Consider the following 15,217-nt stretch of genomic DNA (forward strand, 5'->3'; position numbering starts at 1 on the left):
GTCTCAAAAAACCAAAACAAAACAAAGAATAATCATTGCTTTACTAGTTTTGTGTTTTTTATCTTATTCACCTAAGGGAGGAAGGTTATAAACTCCGTGCTATAGGAACTGTCCTCAGTATTCTCAAAGAATACTAGACTTAACTGCCACCTGAATTAGTTTTCAACATATATAATTCACTCTGTGAAGCAATAAAAGTTTTTAAAATGTATTTTTAAAATACATACATTCTGAATATTTCTTACTCAGAAAATGAAGGTCAAGAGTAGCCAGATTGAGGCATTGTCAATAAAGGAGAAAGTGCAGCTTCTTCAGAGGACCACAGTTACTTTGGGAGAGAGAGATAAGGCAATTGAGTACTTGGGGTTTTGGTTTTTTTTTAGTGCTGAGGGCAGTGGGAAATCATTGAAAACTTTTTTTTCATGTTTATTTATTTGGGAGGGAGGAGTAAAAGTGTGTTTTTCCTGCTTTCAGAGAACAACTGGAAAGAGTCCGTTCTGCTGTGTGGGTCCCAGAGATGTACTCTGGTGATCACATCTGGCATTTAGTGCCCATACATACCCTCTAAGCCATCTTCCTGGTCCATGACATCGTCAAATCACTGTCAGAAGTATGATGAAGTATGGCTTGAAGCTGGAAAGGCCAGAAATTGGGGAATCAGCTGATATATTCATGAATTGCCTGGTTATATAAGCCTGGATCTTAAAATGAGATCTAGTTATCACAGACCAGAGGGCCGAGTGGTAACATAGCTAGAGAGCATGTAGAGTAAAAGGAGACAAAATAAAAAAGCCCTAGCAACACCAACATTGGAGGACAGAAGAGCATGAAACAATCAGAGGAGTAAAAAAAACCCACAGGTTTTCTTTTTAAAAAATCATTAAAATATTTTTTTAATTTAAAATTTTTTATTCTTAAAAATCATTTAAAAATCAACTAAAGCAGTGTGCAAATGTATAAGTAATACATCACAGGGTATACTGATGATAATGGCGATAAGCCAAAGTCCCTTTTGCTTTCCCCCAGAATACACTGCACACCCAATCTCTGAATCAGCAGCACATGTGTTTACATCTTTACTTAGTTTTGTAAAGTTAAAATAAGATGGCCAAGTCAAAATGGCATTAACTTGCTTTTCTTTGTTCAGTTAAAAAGTATTGTGATATTATTTTCTCCACTGCTTAAATTTTGTGATATCTACAATTTTGTTTGTGGTTTATTCTGTGACTTCAATAGTTAGCCATATTTTATAACTGTCTCCAAGTTCTACTTTTGTCATCTTAGCACATACCTGGCAAATTTAACATCTAAGCTTGTGGAGAAATTTGCTATTTATTTCTTGTATTAAAGTACTCATCTTCTATTGTAATAATTGTCTCCGCAGTCTCTCCGTATCTCAATTTCAGTATAGTTAACTTTCCAAAGAGCCAGTCAGGCAGCTGTTTTGTGTTCCCACTACACCATCTTACTGAGTATACTACTACCTAGCCTTCCTAGCTGGTTTTTAAAACCTTGCTGTAAGAATAGGAAAATAGACATTAAAGGAACAAGAAATATATAGATCACTTTAGAGAGCTTTCGAAAGTAATATTTCTCCTCCTAAATGTCATACCATACCTCTCCACTACCGGACAGCTATTTTCCTGTCCTGGTTCCTCATTTTACCCATCGTTGTTAACATGCAAACCTTCTGATAGATTCCCGGGGTTCACAAGTGCTCTCCTTATTCTAGTTCTGTGCCAAGTAGCAGGAAGGAATCCAGAACCAGGAGACCGTAACTAACAGGACTAGAAACTGCACATAGCAGAGTAGGCAGAGCAGTGAGTCAGAAGGCCAGCAGTGAGAACATGGAGCCTAGTATGACAGTTTGAGTCCTGAAGGTGACAGCAAGATAGAATCTAAATCAGAGCAAGGAGAAAATAAGATAAACTAAAATCAGAAACTGTTGTGGAACTGGGAAGGTCACTGTCAGTAAAGTACTTTTTGGGCAAGCATGAGGCCTTGAGTTTGGATCTTCAGCAGTCACGTAAAGGCAGGAGTGGCAGCACATCTGTAACCACAGAGCTGGGGTTGTGCCAAGGGGGCAGAAAAAGGTCCCATCTTGGAGCTCAGTGGCCATTCAGCTAGGCTAATCAATAAGCTCCAGGTGGAAGGCAATCAAGGAAGACATCCAGCATCAACCTCTGGCTTCCACAAATATGTGCACTGCACATGCATGTGCACCTGAATGCACACATATACATGCCTAAATGAACACTTATTCATACACGCAAACACACCAGAGAGAATTTGCATTGACAGAGCCGAGTAGATGAAGAGACTGAGTCCACTCATAAATCTAGATGTGTATAGAAACCAAAGGACTAGTTTACAGAGCCTCAGATGTCATCAGAGGGCCTTCATAGAGGGTCTGCAGTGTGGATTTTGATGGTGATGCTTCCCACCCTCACCATTTGTTTGTTTGTTTGTTTAAAGAAAAAACAGAAGTATTTACTTTTTTTTAATTCTCAAACCTTTTTAACCATTTCCATTTTCTTTATAAGAAACTGTCCTGCGCTCATACTCAGAGCTGCCTGAGAGAAGTCTCACTTGTCTGTTAGAAGTCTGACTCTTAATAGACTACCTTGTTTCCTTTTGTTTGTTGTTATATGGAGTCTTGATTTTTTTTCTGCTTGAAGTGTTTTTCTTATTGTTCTTCAGTCTAATAAGCACTTGTGTTCTTACTGTGTCTATTTCTTAATTCACCACACTTATTTTTAAATATCTTATTATAGTAAATATAGATATAAAGATAAAGTTTACCATTTTACCCTTTTAAAATATATAATAAAGTATTTTTAAATAAATTTGTAATGTTGCCCAACCATGACTATCATCCATTTTCATAACACTGTGTGTGCATGTATGTGTGAGCACATATGTAGATTTCAGAGGACAGATAAGTTGGGGGATTCAGTTCTTACCTTGTGAGTTCAAGGGATTGAACTAATGTTGTCTGGCATGAGAGCAAGTGCCTTTACCTACTTAGCCATCCCACCAGCTCATCCAAACCTCATTTTTATTTTACTAAGAAACTCCATCCCAGTAATTTACTTTTAAAAGGCTTTATCTGAGTCCCCTAGAGTAGCCACCAGGATTCTGTGTTCTGTCAGAGTATCACGTTTTTGGTTGGTTGGTTGGTTGGTTGGTTTTTTTGTTTGTTTTGTTTTGTTTTCTAACCTCTGTATGATATAATTCTGGCTGCCATCTCTAGAATGATCTTTCTTGTTCTGTAGTAGACTATAACTATTTTTTTGAAAGCATGAATGAGAAAGCTTGATATACTTTATTATTTAATGTGTTTATATATGATCTTTGATATATTAGTAAATGTTTTCCAGTGACTTTATGTATTGGTTAAACAAAACATATTCCCCCAATTTTTCTATATTTTTATGCACTAAAACTAGCTTATATTTTTATCTCAAAATAACTTGTCAATGTTAAAAGTGTAGCTTTGTTAATAGTATTGTAAGCTGTAGGTAAATAAAGATAGGGTCAAAAGAAAAGGAAATCTCTATTCAGTAAAAGTACTTCTGTAGTACAAGATGAGAGGGCCTTTGAGTTCTACCAATAGCTAACATTCCAGCTTAAAATCTTTTTGGCACAAGGATAAGATAACATGGTCACTGATGAGCACCAGGTTTTATAAAGTGGGGCAATAAAAAGTAAAGAAATTAGAAGATTTTAACTATACAAGTAAGATTAAGTATATCAATAATTCAAATGCATCAAATCAACTAATAAAATGTGGTAAGTAATGGAGTCAATAGAGAAAGCTGTGGGAAGTGACAGGAAGCCAGAGGATTGTAAAATTTCTATAGAATGAGGCGGGAGAACTAAGGCTATAAGTTAAGAAAGAAAACAACAAATTTAAATTTTTATTCTGAAAGAAGCACCAAGAAAAAGATAGAATTAAGTGACACCTTATTTTTAAATCAAAGTAAACCTCATATAACCTAAAACTGGATATTTTATCCATTGAGAATGCACAGTTGAGTTAATTTGCACCTATAATTTCAGTACTTGGTAAGCTGTGGCAAAAAGATGATTAACTGAAAGTCAGCTCTCAGAAGTACAACATCAGTGTGCAGCTTGAAAGCTGTGGGTACATTTATGCTTCTCTGTGATGAAGGCACTAATTCCAGCATGTGTGTATCACTCTAAAAAAAATCACACTTAGTAGTTTTTTTCTCACTGTCAGACAACGTAGAACTAGCTGCCTGTTTTCTGTATCTCTGCGTTTACTTAGTGTATATGTTTCATATAAACAGAATCATTCTGTATGTGGCCTTTAATGATTGGCTATTTTTACATGCATTGATACTTCATTTTTTTTTTAATCACTGAATCATAAATCATGCCATAACAGAACCTTTGTCTATTCATTGACAGATGTTAAGTAAACTTGAGTCCACTTATAGTAAATGATGCTGCGAACAAGAATGTCTTTGTATTGGGGCTGGAGAGTTGCCTCAGCAGTTCAGAACACTGGCTGTTCTTTCAGAGGACCCAGTTCAATCCCCAGCTTCCACATGGCAGCTCCCAACAGTCTCTATCACCAGTTCCAGGGGACCCAACACTCTCATACAAACATATATGCTGGCAAAACACCAAAATTCATAAAATAAAAATTTTTTAAAGAGTGTATCTTATGAATATATGTACTACAATAAATAGTAAATGATCTCTCCTAACCTTGTAACAATTTTGTATAAATTTTAGATTTGAAGAATTAATTACAAACATCAGAAGCGCAGTTTTAAACAATTAAAATATGTTTATTCCATTGAATTTTAAGGTATTTATCTTTTTAAAAAGTTGTTATTTTTCCTGGGAAGATACTATAAATTTAAAAAACAAAACTCTTTTATTAAATCATCTTGACTTACTTGACACTATGTGCCTGGAGTTCAGCATAGTTGTTAATAGCTGTTTCTTACATGTTTTTTATAAGATGCAGGACCCTGTACTAGTGATTTAACTTATAAAGAGAGACCCCACTCATCTTACCTGACAGGACCTTGCTCCTTGGGGAAAGAAATGTTCTGGCCTGAAACTTATGTTTTTACTTTGATGCTTTGTTAGAAAAAAAATGTTAAGTGCTTCACCATCCTTTAAGTTAACGTAAGACTACGAAAGATTGATGTTAGCTTTCACAGTTCCATGAAAAGATGAATTCTGAATTTCAACTGGTTAGAACCTTTTTCAGCACTGGGCCTAATTCATATTAGATATGCACTCTGCCACTAAGCCATAACCACAGTCCAAAATATTTTTGATATAATAAATTAGGTACTATTGCTGTGAAATTCTCATTTTCTCTACATGTGTGTTGTTATAATCATGACCTAGCTTTTCCCTCCTCCTCCTTTTTTCACACTGGGCTCTGCTTCTTGCTACAATGAGCTAATCTCCTGTGTCTGATATTACTATTAGTTTTGACCTGTGCACCTGTTTAATAGGTAAAATATAAACATCCATGAAACTTGACCCCGCTCTTTATAATGAAGTACCACTAGGCCCCAGCTCCACTATTACATTTTGGTTTTGTTTGTTTGTTTGTTTGTTTTGTTTTGTTTTTTACTATTACCATTTTGAGTTGAAAGATGTGAAACTTTAAGCATTATAGTTTGGACTTTTAAAAACAGTATTTATTTATTTATGTATATAGTGCTCTGCATGTACACCTGCAGGCCAGAAGAGGGCATTAAATCATATTATAGATGGTTGTGAACCACCTTGTGTTTGCTGGGAATTGAACTCAGGACATTTGGAAGAGCAATCAGTGCTCTTAACCTCTAAGCTATCTCTCCAGCCTCATAGTTTGGACTTTGAAATAATGGCAATAATAACCTGGTAATAGGAGGAAAATGACTTTGTGTTGTATATATCAATCTGTTAATATCTGGAGGGTTTGTTTTTTGTTTTTTGTCAATCTAAAGTTGAGATTGGAATCTACATGTATAGTCTGGTATTCACAGGAAGTTGAGTTTAATAATAGACTGTCTCTGTGTGGTTCTTTCAGATTCTTGGGTTGATTGGTTTGGTGTGTGTGTGTGTGTGTGTGTGTGTGTGTGTGTGTGTGTGTGTGTGTGTTAGACATTGGTAGTAGAGGACTAAGTCATGAAGATTTTTATATTTCCTGTAGTGCCTAGCCTAATTACAAAATTAGTAAGTACCATGCCCTCAATAGCCAGTTGTTTAAATTGTTTAGAGTATCCAGTGAGCTATAGGTGAGAAATTCTACAATGAATATATGTGCCTATTCTGAGGTAAAGATTCAGAATGTGTTCAAGGAAACATGCAGTAGTGCAGAATGCGCGCAGTAGCGTGGGGCGAAAGGTGCTGTCCTTTTCCCCCAACACTAGAGTCTGGGAGCACAGGTATCCCAGGCAGGGATGGTATCTGCCCGGATCAAGGACACAGTAGCAGTAGGTAGCATGTGAATGGCCCTCCTCTCAGATCACATGAACCAATGCTCTGTTAGGCCCTAACGAGCTCCTTTTGTGTCTGTCAAGCTTCTGTCAGACTCTAGAAAAGAAAGATACCAATTAGAAAGGTGTATGTCCTTTTCCCCTGGAGATGAGCACCCTAAAGGAGTCCTGGCTAGATGAGAGCCACATTTTGTTATGAACAAGTTTGGAATTGTGATTGACACCAGGTCAGAGTAGGGCAGGGAGAAAATAAAGAGCTTAAGGCTAACAAACACTACATGAAGTACCTTGAGCTATTCATGATGACAGGTAAGTCACCTTCTAATGATATGGATAAAATCACCTAGTGACAGACTCTAGAATTAAAGATGGAAAATATTGCAATTTTTGACTTGGTGTTGGAGGCACTCTAAAGTTCTAGCCATTATTAGATCAGATGTCAGAGTGTGTATACTTTAGAGATGCAGGAAAACGTGCATGCCTCGTACACAGATAGTGTGACAGTTTACTTTGTTTCCACATGTAAGATATCACAAGCAGGTATCTGTACCTACACGGAGAAATGAATGCATACCAATTTACGCTGGACTCTCCATTGCTGTCTTAATTTTTTCAGTATGTTTTAAAAGCTGACCATGGTGACTTATTCATACCTGTAATTACAGCGCTTGAGAAGCTGAGGCAGGAGGAATGTGGTGAGTTTTAGGTCAGCCTAGATCACAGTGTGAGACTCTCAAAAATAATTAATAAACTAATTAAACTAAATCATGAATGTGAAATCTGAAAGCTTTTTTACCACACTGGAATTCTTCTTGCCCTGCCACCTGTAAGAGGAAGAAATAACTGGCAATTCTCTTAACAGATATATGAGTAGGTGTGTCTCTGCCAAGGAAATGTATAGAAAATCCTTAGGAATACTAGCTGTTGCCTTCAGCTCCCATTAGAGTACAATTCTGGGTATAAATTGTTACCTTTTGAAAATACTAGTCTATTTACAAGCCGATATCCATATCATTTTTATTGGAAGGGTTTTGAAGAAATTTACCACATTCCTTGTTGGAAACCACTAGTGATTGTATTTTAAGAAGTCAGACTTATCTTTGATGCAATTAAATGTCACCAAATCAGAAACTATAAATTGGCATGCCATGGTGATTATATATGGTAAGCGATTGTATATGGGTTTTTTTTTACTTCCAAATATGGATTATATTTTTTCTAGTAATATAAAAATAACAAAATGAACCAGTAAATTTGGAGTGAACCATTTTGTAAAAGATATATACGAGCTTCTTCAGCAGCTCTAATATTCCTTATAAATCAGGGTAAAGTCACAAGACATATGTACCCTCTTTGCTTCCCTGCTGTAATTGCTTAATTCATTCTGATGTTTAGCAAGGTGAAGCAAAGAAATGATTTTTATTTATTTCCATTTATATCCTGGTTTCCATGTACTATTAAAAGTCTCATGTAACTTCAAGTTCATAACATGCAACTTGTTCTGAGAGCATTAGTAATTTTAACTAAATTCTTGAAAAAAAAACTGTCATTAAGTTAAGCAATAAAGCCATCTAGTGGTAAAATTTCCACATTTCACTGAATTTAGAAATGTGGTCTTTACTAATTATACATCTCAGATTTCATCAGATTACTTTATGACCATCAGTTTCTTTTTCTGTATGTTGGTACAGATAATATGTCCAACCTACAGCCTGTGGGCTACATATGTTCTAATGTAGCTATAAATACTACCCATTCGTAGATGAGAAAGTCATGCTTCAATGTGAAAATACCACTGAAAGTGGTATTCCCCTGTAGGAGGCAAAGGTTCCAAAGATCATTTCTACAGATTGCTAGTTCAGGATGTATTTTCTTAATTGTAAAAAGCAATGCCTCATACTGTAAGTATAATGGCACACATTTTGGGGGACATTCAATCATTAAGTTGAACCAATTTCAAGCTGAATAGTGAAATGAAATGTTAAATGTAATTCATTATAGCCTTTTGCAAGATGTAACATCCAGGTCCCATAATGTGCCAAAAAAAAAAAAAAAATGAGTAACACTGGGGTCCTGCCTATTGGGAAAGTCCGTTCACATGGATATTGGTTTCTGTGTTGAACTTCTCAAAGTGTTGACATTGATAGTCACTTACTTAATGATAAAGTTAGTCTGTGTGAGTAGGTTAAGAACCTGCATTTCAGACAGATTGCTGTACTCTGTGTGAGAATCATACAATAAAATCTTATTTGGCAACTTAGGAAATTATGTGTATGAATGTAAGTTATATGTGTACATGAAACCCTTTTCAGTAAAGAAGCATGTTTCTACTTTTCTAATGTGCTTCTCCAAAGTAGAAAGAAGAAAAAAAGCTGAAAACGTGCTTAAGTATTTTCCTGACACTTCCTATTATTTTAATGTCTAGAATCCTTAAATCATTTAAACAAATATAATGTAGTATTTTAAATACTTCATTTTATCAACCAGAATATTTGCTGAGTATTAAAAAGGATAATCACATCTGCAGCTGCTGGCTTTCTGTCCAGTCCAGCTGGGGAGTCCTCTGTCGTTAAGTAAGTTCCAGGTGAGGTTAATTTAGGATATTTTACTTGCTTTTGATGCTGTTGATAATACTCACATACTAATCTTGTGCCCACACTTATTTTCATTACAAAACAAATTTTTCCTTCTAGGTATTTGGAGTAGATGACAATCAGGATTATAATAGGCCTATTATCAATGAAAAGCATAAAGGTCTGATAAAAGATTGGGCTCTCAACTCTGCCGCAGTAGTAATGGAAGAAAGAAAGCCATTGAGTACACCTGGGTTTCATAACTCAGAGGTATGCAATTCTTTTCATATGCCTAAAATAAAAGTTTTCATCATTTGGAAGTTATTTTAAGTACTGATAAATATCCTCTTATGAAATACTTCAAAAACTAAATTTTGACTTTAAAATTTTTGAATGAAAACCTAAAGCAATTTTGGTTTATTTTCTCATTTTCGTTGTTCTTTCTAAGTTACTGAAGAAAATAATTACAGGAAACAATAAGCTACATGGCCCTTTCTGAGAGTAGCACAATGAGACAAAGCAAGAGATGCAACCTGCTTGTGCTTTGTAGGAGTTATGTGTTTGAAATTAGAAAACTGAACAGGAAACTTGTGAACTATGAAACTGTGTCTGCAGTGAGATCGTGCACTTTGTACGTGCACTTTGTACCCTCGCTGTGGTGCAGGCCAGGGTGTGGTGAGGGTAATGTAACAACGAGTGAGGATGGCTTCATTGGCGTAGCTGTGACATCAGAATTCTATGTAGCAGAAGAAAATGTAAAATAGTTGCATGAGTTGGAAGTGTAACTTGTTCAGCCAACAGGCAGTAACTTTCAGTGAAAGGAAGCCTTGAAGGTGTTTTTACAAATAGGAAGGGAAATTCAGTACATAGAAATTAACTTGGCTGGGGACTTAAATCTTCTTATTTGTCAAGCCAGAATTTGAACCTTAAGTGATTTGGGATTTTTTTTTTTTAATTTGGGGAGAGAAGTGTGTGTGTGTGTGTGTGTGTGTGTGTGAGAGAGAGAGAGAGAGAGAGAGAGAGAGAGAGAGAGAGAGAGAGAGAGAGAGAGAGGAGCACGTGAATGTTGTCCTCTATTTCTCTCTCTCTGACTGACTCCTTTCAGAGAGGAACTTTGACTGGGCTGGCCAGCTGCTTGTCTGTACTCCTGATGCTGGTGTGTCACAGGTACACACAGCTGTGCCCAGCTTTTAATGTGGGTGCTGGAAATTTGAACTCATGTTGTCATACTTGTATAGCAAGTGTGCCTAATCACTGAGCCATCTCCCCAGCATGACCTTTTTCTAACTCATTATTTTACTTATTTAATTATATTTTTTTAAGGAAAATAGCTATAATAAGTAAGTGGTAAATAAATATAAAATGTAAATAAAAGAAAATCAAGTTGTGTAACATTACTATTTCCTTTATATTCCTACAAATATAAATGCCTTTAGGGGCAGATAAATAGATCTATATGTTCACTGGATAGTGTTAAAATTATACACCTGTGGTTTGCCATTTTCTAAAAATTGTCAAAGAAATTACAGCTTTTTAGTGTTCTTTATTTCTCCTTAACTTAGAGATTTTTATTCTAGTTTCTGTTTAATTTACTCACTGGAAACAGGTGGTATTAATAGTGATATCAAGCAGTGTGTCTGTATTTTGGTAAGTCCAGGGAAAGGTTTCTGTGATTTACTTTAGATTCCCTCATCTCTCTTCCTTAATCCATTCCAAGTAAAATTCATATAGCTCTAATGTTCCTGCCTTTGCAGCCATCACCTAACAGGCCACCAGAACAGAGAACGGCATTCATAAGAATACAACAGTGAAACTGACCTGTTGTGGATTTCTTTGCACAGTACAGGGTGACCTGACACTTCCTTTGGTGCTCTGAGCAGGGGACAAGTATTACAAGACCTTGGAAGGGAGTTTAAGAAGTCAGCTAGCTCCGGTGTCCTTAGTCTGTGTGCATCTTTCTCTATACTTGACTACTTTGTTCTTGAAACTATACAGTGTAGTAGCTACATGAAATCATTACTTTCTCAGGATTTAGCCATAGCCCGATTATAATTAACACAGTCACTTGTTTGTTTTTAATAAGGTCTGTTTTAAATAGCTCAAGATAAACTTTCTGTCATAGTTGTATATTTCCTAGTTTGCATTCCATTTTTGGTGTGAATACCTGAGTTAAGTTTTGAGTGAGAAGTGTCTTTATTTATAGTACTGTAGATTGAACCTAGTCTCATGCATGCTCTACCACAAAATTATACATCCTCAGCCCCACTCCACCCCCTTTATCTTTTTACTTTGCTATATTTCCTAGGCTGGGTCCACCTCTGATTACAGCTTGAGAGAGACAATTTTTATATCACCTTCAGCTTAAGAAATGATCGGGTGTGCCCATGGGCAAAGGGACCCATAACTAGAAGGGTTCAAAGACATTTGCCTTAAAGACAGATCTACACATAGATAGGTTTGCGTTCAGACTGAGTATAGAAAAATTCACTGAGATGTTTTCAGCTTAAATATCATAGAAGTCTCAGGCTTTGGGTTTTTGAAACTTATTAAAATATAACCTAGCATATTGGGTATTTCCTGAGACACTGGAGACCTATATGGTAGAGGACTAGCAGGTAACTTTAATAACTCCTTTAGATTCTCTTCCTTTCAATGGAGTAAAACTGACTGCACTGTGCTATGTATCTGTACTCCCCGCCAACCCAGTAAATTGTAAGTTTCTGGAGTGTACCTGGTACTGTCAGTGTATAGGAAGCACAGTGAATTGTATACTGCATTCACGATGATAACACAACCTTCTGGAAAAGGGGCAGCTAGAGAATCCTAGACATGAAGGCTCAGTGCAGCATAACAAGCTGAGCTTGAGGCAGTGGCTTCTGTGCCACATAATGTGCCTGAAGAAAGTTCTCTTTCATGAGAATCAGCACTGGCAGGCTGCTGCATTCTCTCATTTTGTTTTCCTCCTGTAGGAAGTGATACCTTCATCTGGAAGCAAACGTTGGGTTTCACAATGGGCTAGTTTGGCTGCTAATCATACAAGGCATGATCCCGAAGAAAGGTTAATGGAATTGTCTGCAACTGTAGAAAATGGTAATCTCTTTCTCATCGTCCTCCATGTTTTACCTTTTTTCTCCCTGTCCCCTTTTTAATGAGTCATGTGTATTAGAAAACTAAAACAATCTAAACTTAATAGAGTAAAAAGTAAATTAAGTTTAAATGAACATATTATGCAAGATGCTATGCCACCTAATCCCAAGTCCTTTTCCCTTAAAAATATTGGTGTAGTTCATAAATTGAACCTTCCAAAGTCAAAAGGATACCTCCTAAGATTTAGTTTATTTGGAGACACAATCTGATTTTTTATTATAAATTTTTGTTTTTCAAGTATAATTTTAAAACTTAAAAAAATACCCTTATATGCCAATCTGTTAGAAAATATGTAATATCATTATGTTGTAAGCATAAAGATAAGGTGATAATTTGAAAGTGATCCATATATATGAATTTGTTATGAATTAAGACATCAAAATACTAATGTAATGGTTTTTTATTATGTTCATACGTAATTTTACTTCATACCCATAGTATATAGCATTCTAAATGTCAGTTGACACTTAAACTTTTTACACCTAACTTTACACGTTTTGAATACAAAATAAGTAAAGACTTACTTATGATCCCCTCATAAAAATTATTTTAAATATGACCAAATTTGTCTCTGTCTTGCTGTTCAAAGTATTTAATTTTGCATTGGGATCTGCTAAATTGAAAAAAAGATAGTCATTTACTTTAATAAGCTGCTATAATAAACCAGAAAATTATGGTTTGATAGTTCCTTGGTTTATAAAAATATGGCAAATCCTGTTAACTTTTTACTATTTTCACATTTTTTTATTGATGTGGGTTTTTTTTACTGCCTTGCTAAGGGCTAAGGTATTTTGCCTTTTTAAATATATACTTAGGAAATACAAATTTTCCATAATGAAGGCATTTATTTTATACTGAGAGCATTTTCAAATTTAATCTTAAAATCTAGTATAATTTGACACTCCTTTTATGTGTGTCCTTTTGCTCTAATGAATTTCTTCTGTGGTGTTTTTATTTTAGAGACAGATACTGGTGAAGCTGGTCTTTCCCTGAGAAGTACTAGCTCTGTAGCTTCCCTGGCTAGTCAGGGAGAGAGGAAGAGACGAACTCTTCCCCAGCTCCCAAATGAAGAAAAGCCTTCCGAGAGCTCCAGAGCAAAGGTGGTGACCCCGAGGTCAGAGATAGGGGAGAAGCAAGACACGGAGCTGCAGGAAAAAGAAGCTTCTGCCCAGGGTTACCAGAATGAGAAGCACGGTGCAGACAGAGGCCTCAGTAAGATGAGCAGAGTGGTCAACGGTGAGATCCCTACGCCGGGGGGAGATAGCAAGGCCCTCCTTCACTCGGGCAGCTCTTCCAGCAAGGAGAGGAGTGAAGCCGATAAAGAGACTTCTTTGGTAAAACAAACATTAGCTAAAATCCAGCAGCAACAGGAACAAAAGGAACAGGCTCAGTGGACTCCTCCTAGATTTTCTTCAAAAAGTGCTTCAGGACACATAGATAAATGTAGGGATGAGCCTTCTAAGCAAGAGTCCCAGCTTGTAGAAAAAACTCCAGGACATTCTACAAGCAAAGGAGAAAGAGTAATACCAAATGAAAGCAAGAGAAGAAAAGCTGAGGAAATCCCCAAAAGTCAGACTTCAAAAGGAGACAAGAAAGAGTTCTCCAAGTCATTAGTGCGACAAGGGAGTTTCACCATAGACAAGCCCAGCTCAAACATCCCCATAGAGCTCATTCCCCACATCAACAAGCAGAGCTCACCCGCCCCCACCTCCCTAGCACTGCCATCTGCAAGTAGACTGCGAGAAAGGAGCGACTCGTTGGATACTGATTCTAGCATGGACACAACCTTGATTCTAAAAGACACGGAAGCAGTGATGGCTTTTCTAGAAGCTAAACTGCGGGAAGATAATAATAAAACTGATGAAGGCCCTGATACTCCCAGTTACAATAGAGACAATTCTATTTCACCAGAATCTGATGTGGACACAGCCAGTACAATTAGTCTGGTTACTGGAGAGACTGAAAGAAAGTCCACCCAAAAGCGGAAGAGTTTCACTAGTCTCTATAAAGACAGGTGCTCCACGAGTTCCCCTTCCAAAGATGTTACAAAGTCAAGCACTAGGGACAAAATTGAAAAGAAAGCAAAAAGCCGCTCTACAGATGTAGGCTCAAGAGCAGATGGCCGGAAATTTGTACAGTCCAGTGGAAGAATCCGGCAGCCTTCTGTAGACTTAACGGATGATGACCAGACCTCCAGTGTACCTCATTCTGCTATCTCTGACATTATGTCATCTGACCAGGAAACATACTCCTGCAAATCTCATGGGAGGACTCAACTTACCTCAGCCGATGAGCACAACATACATTCCAAACTGGAAGGAGGCAAAGCAGCAAAGTCTAAGACTTCTCCTGTTGCTTCTGGTTCATCAAGTAAATCGACCACTCTCCCAAGGCCACGGCCCACCAGGACTTCCCTCCTGCGTCGAGCCCGGCTCGGTGAAGCTTCTGACAGTGAACTTGCTGATGCTGACAAAGCATCTGTTGCTTCTGAAGTGTCCACCACAAGTTCCACATCAAAACCACCAACAGGAAGGCGAACCATCTCTCGGATTGATTTATTGGCCCAGCCTCGAAGAACAAGACTTGGCTCACTCTCCGCCCGTAGTGACTCTGAAGCAACAATATCAAGAAGCAGTGCCTCTTCACGTACTGCGGAAGCTGTTATTAGGAGTGGAGCCAGATTAGTGCCCTCAGATAAACTTTCTCCTAGAACTAGAGCTAACAGTATCTCTCGGCTCTCAGACTCCAAGGTCAAAAGTATGACTTCCTCTCATGGCTCTCCTGCAGGTAATTGGATCCAGATTCGTAATAACATTACCAGGTTCTGTGTGGGGGTTCTTTAAGAATTAAATGTCTAGCTGTCTTAGCAAAAGAATTCAAGAATAAGGTTTAAATTAGTTAATGCCCCCTCCATTAAAATGTAAAAATTCCAATTAGTCTTAGACAAAATAGTGATTTCAAAATAAGAAAGTAATTGGACAAATTTAGGAGTTTAGTTTTTTATTTGATGATGTTAGATTT

The 15,217-nt window shown here is 37.0% G+C and overlaps 1 protein-coding gene across 16 annotated transcripts in view; it reads left to right on the top strand.

Moving 5' to 3' along the window:
- The window catches only part of CEP170 (centrosomal protein 170), a 92,884-nt gene that overhangs the window by 51,358 nt on the left and 26,309 nt on the right, over window positions 1-15,217 (top strand). For 13 of the 16 annotated variants that reach the window (XM_084756986.1, XM_084756984.1, XM_084756982.1 and 10 more), the window contains 3 exons: window positions 9,170-9,319; window positions 12,019-12,139; window positions 13,157-14,983. In XM_084756986.1, the coding sequence (XP_084613112.1) occupies window positions 9,170-9,319; window positions 12,019-12,139; window positions 13,157-14,983 (2,098 nt within the window). The remainder of the gene's footprint in view (window positions 1-9,169; window positions 9,320-12,018; window positions 12,140-13,156; window positions 14,984-15,217) is intronic. The other 3 variants (XM_084756992.1, XM_084756983.1, XM_084756981.1) reach the window with 1 other exon arrangement.

The sequence above is a fragment of the Acomys minous genome, assembly GCF_964271855.1.
Source record: "Acomys minous genome assembly, chromosome: 1".
NCBI classification, from domain to species: domain Eukaryota; kingdom Metazoa; phylum Chordata; class Mammalia; order Rodentia; family Muridae; genus Acomys; species Acomys minous.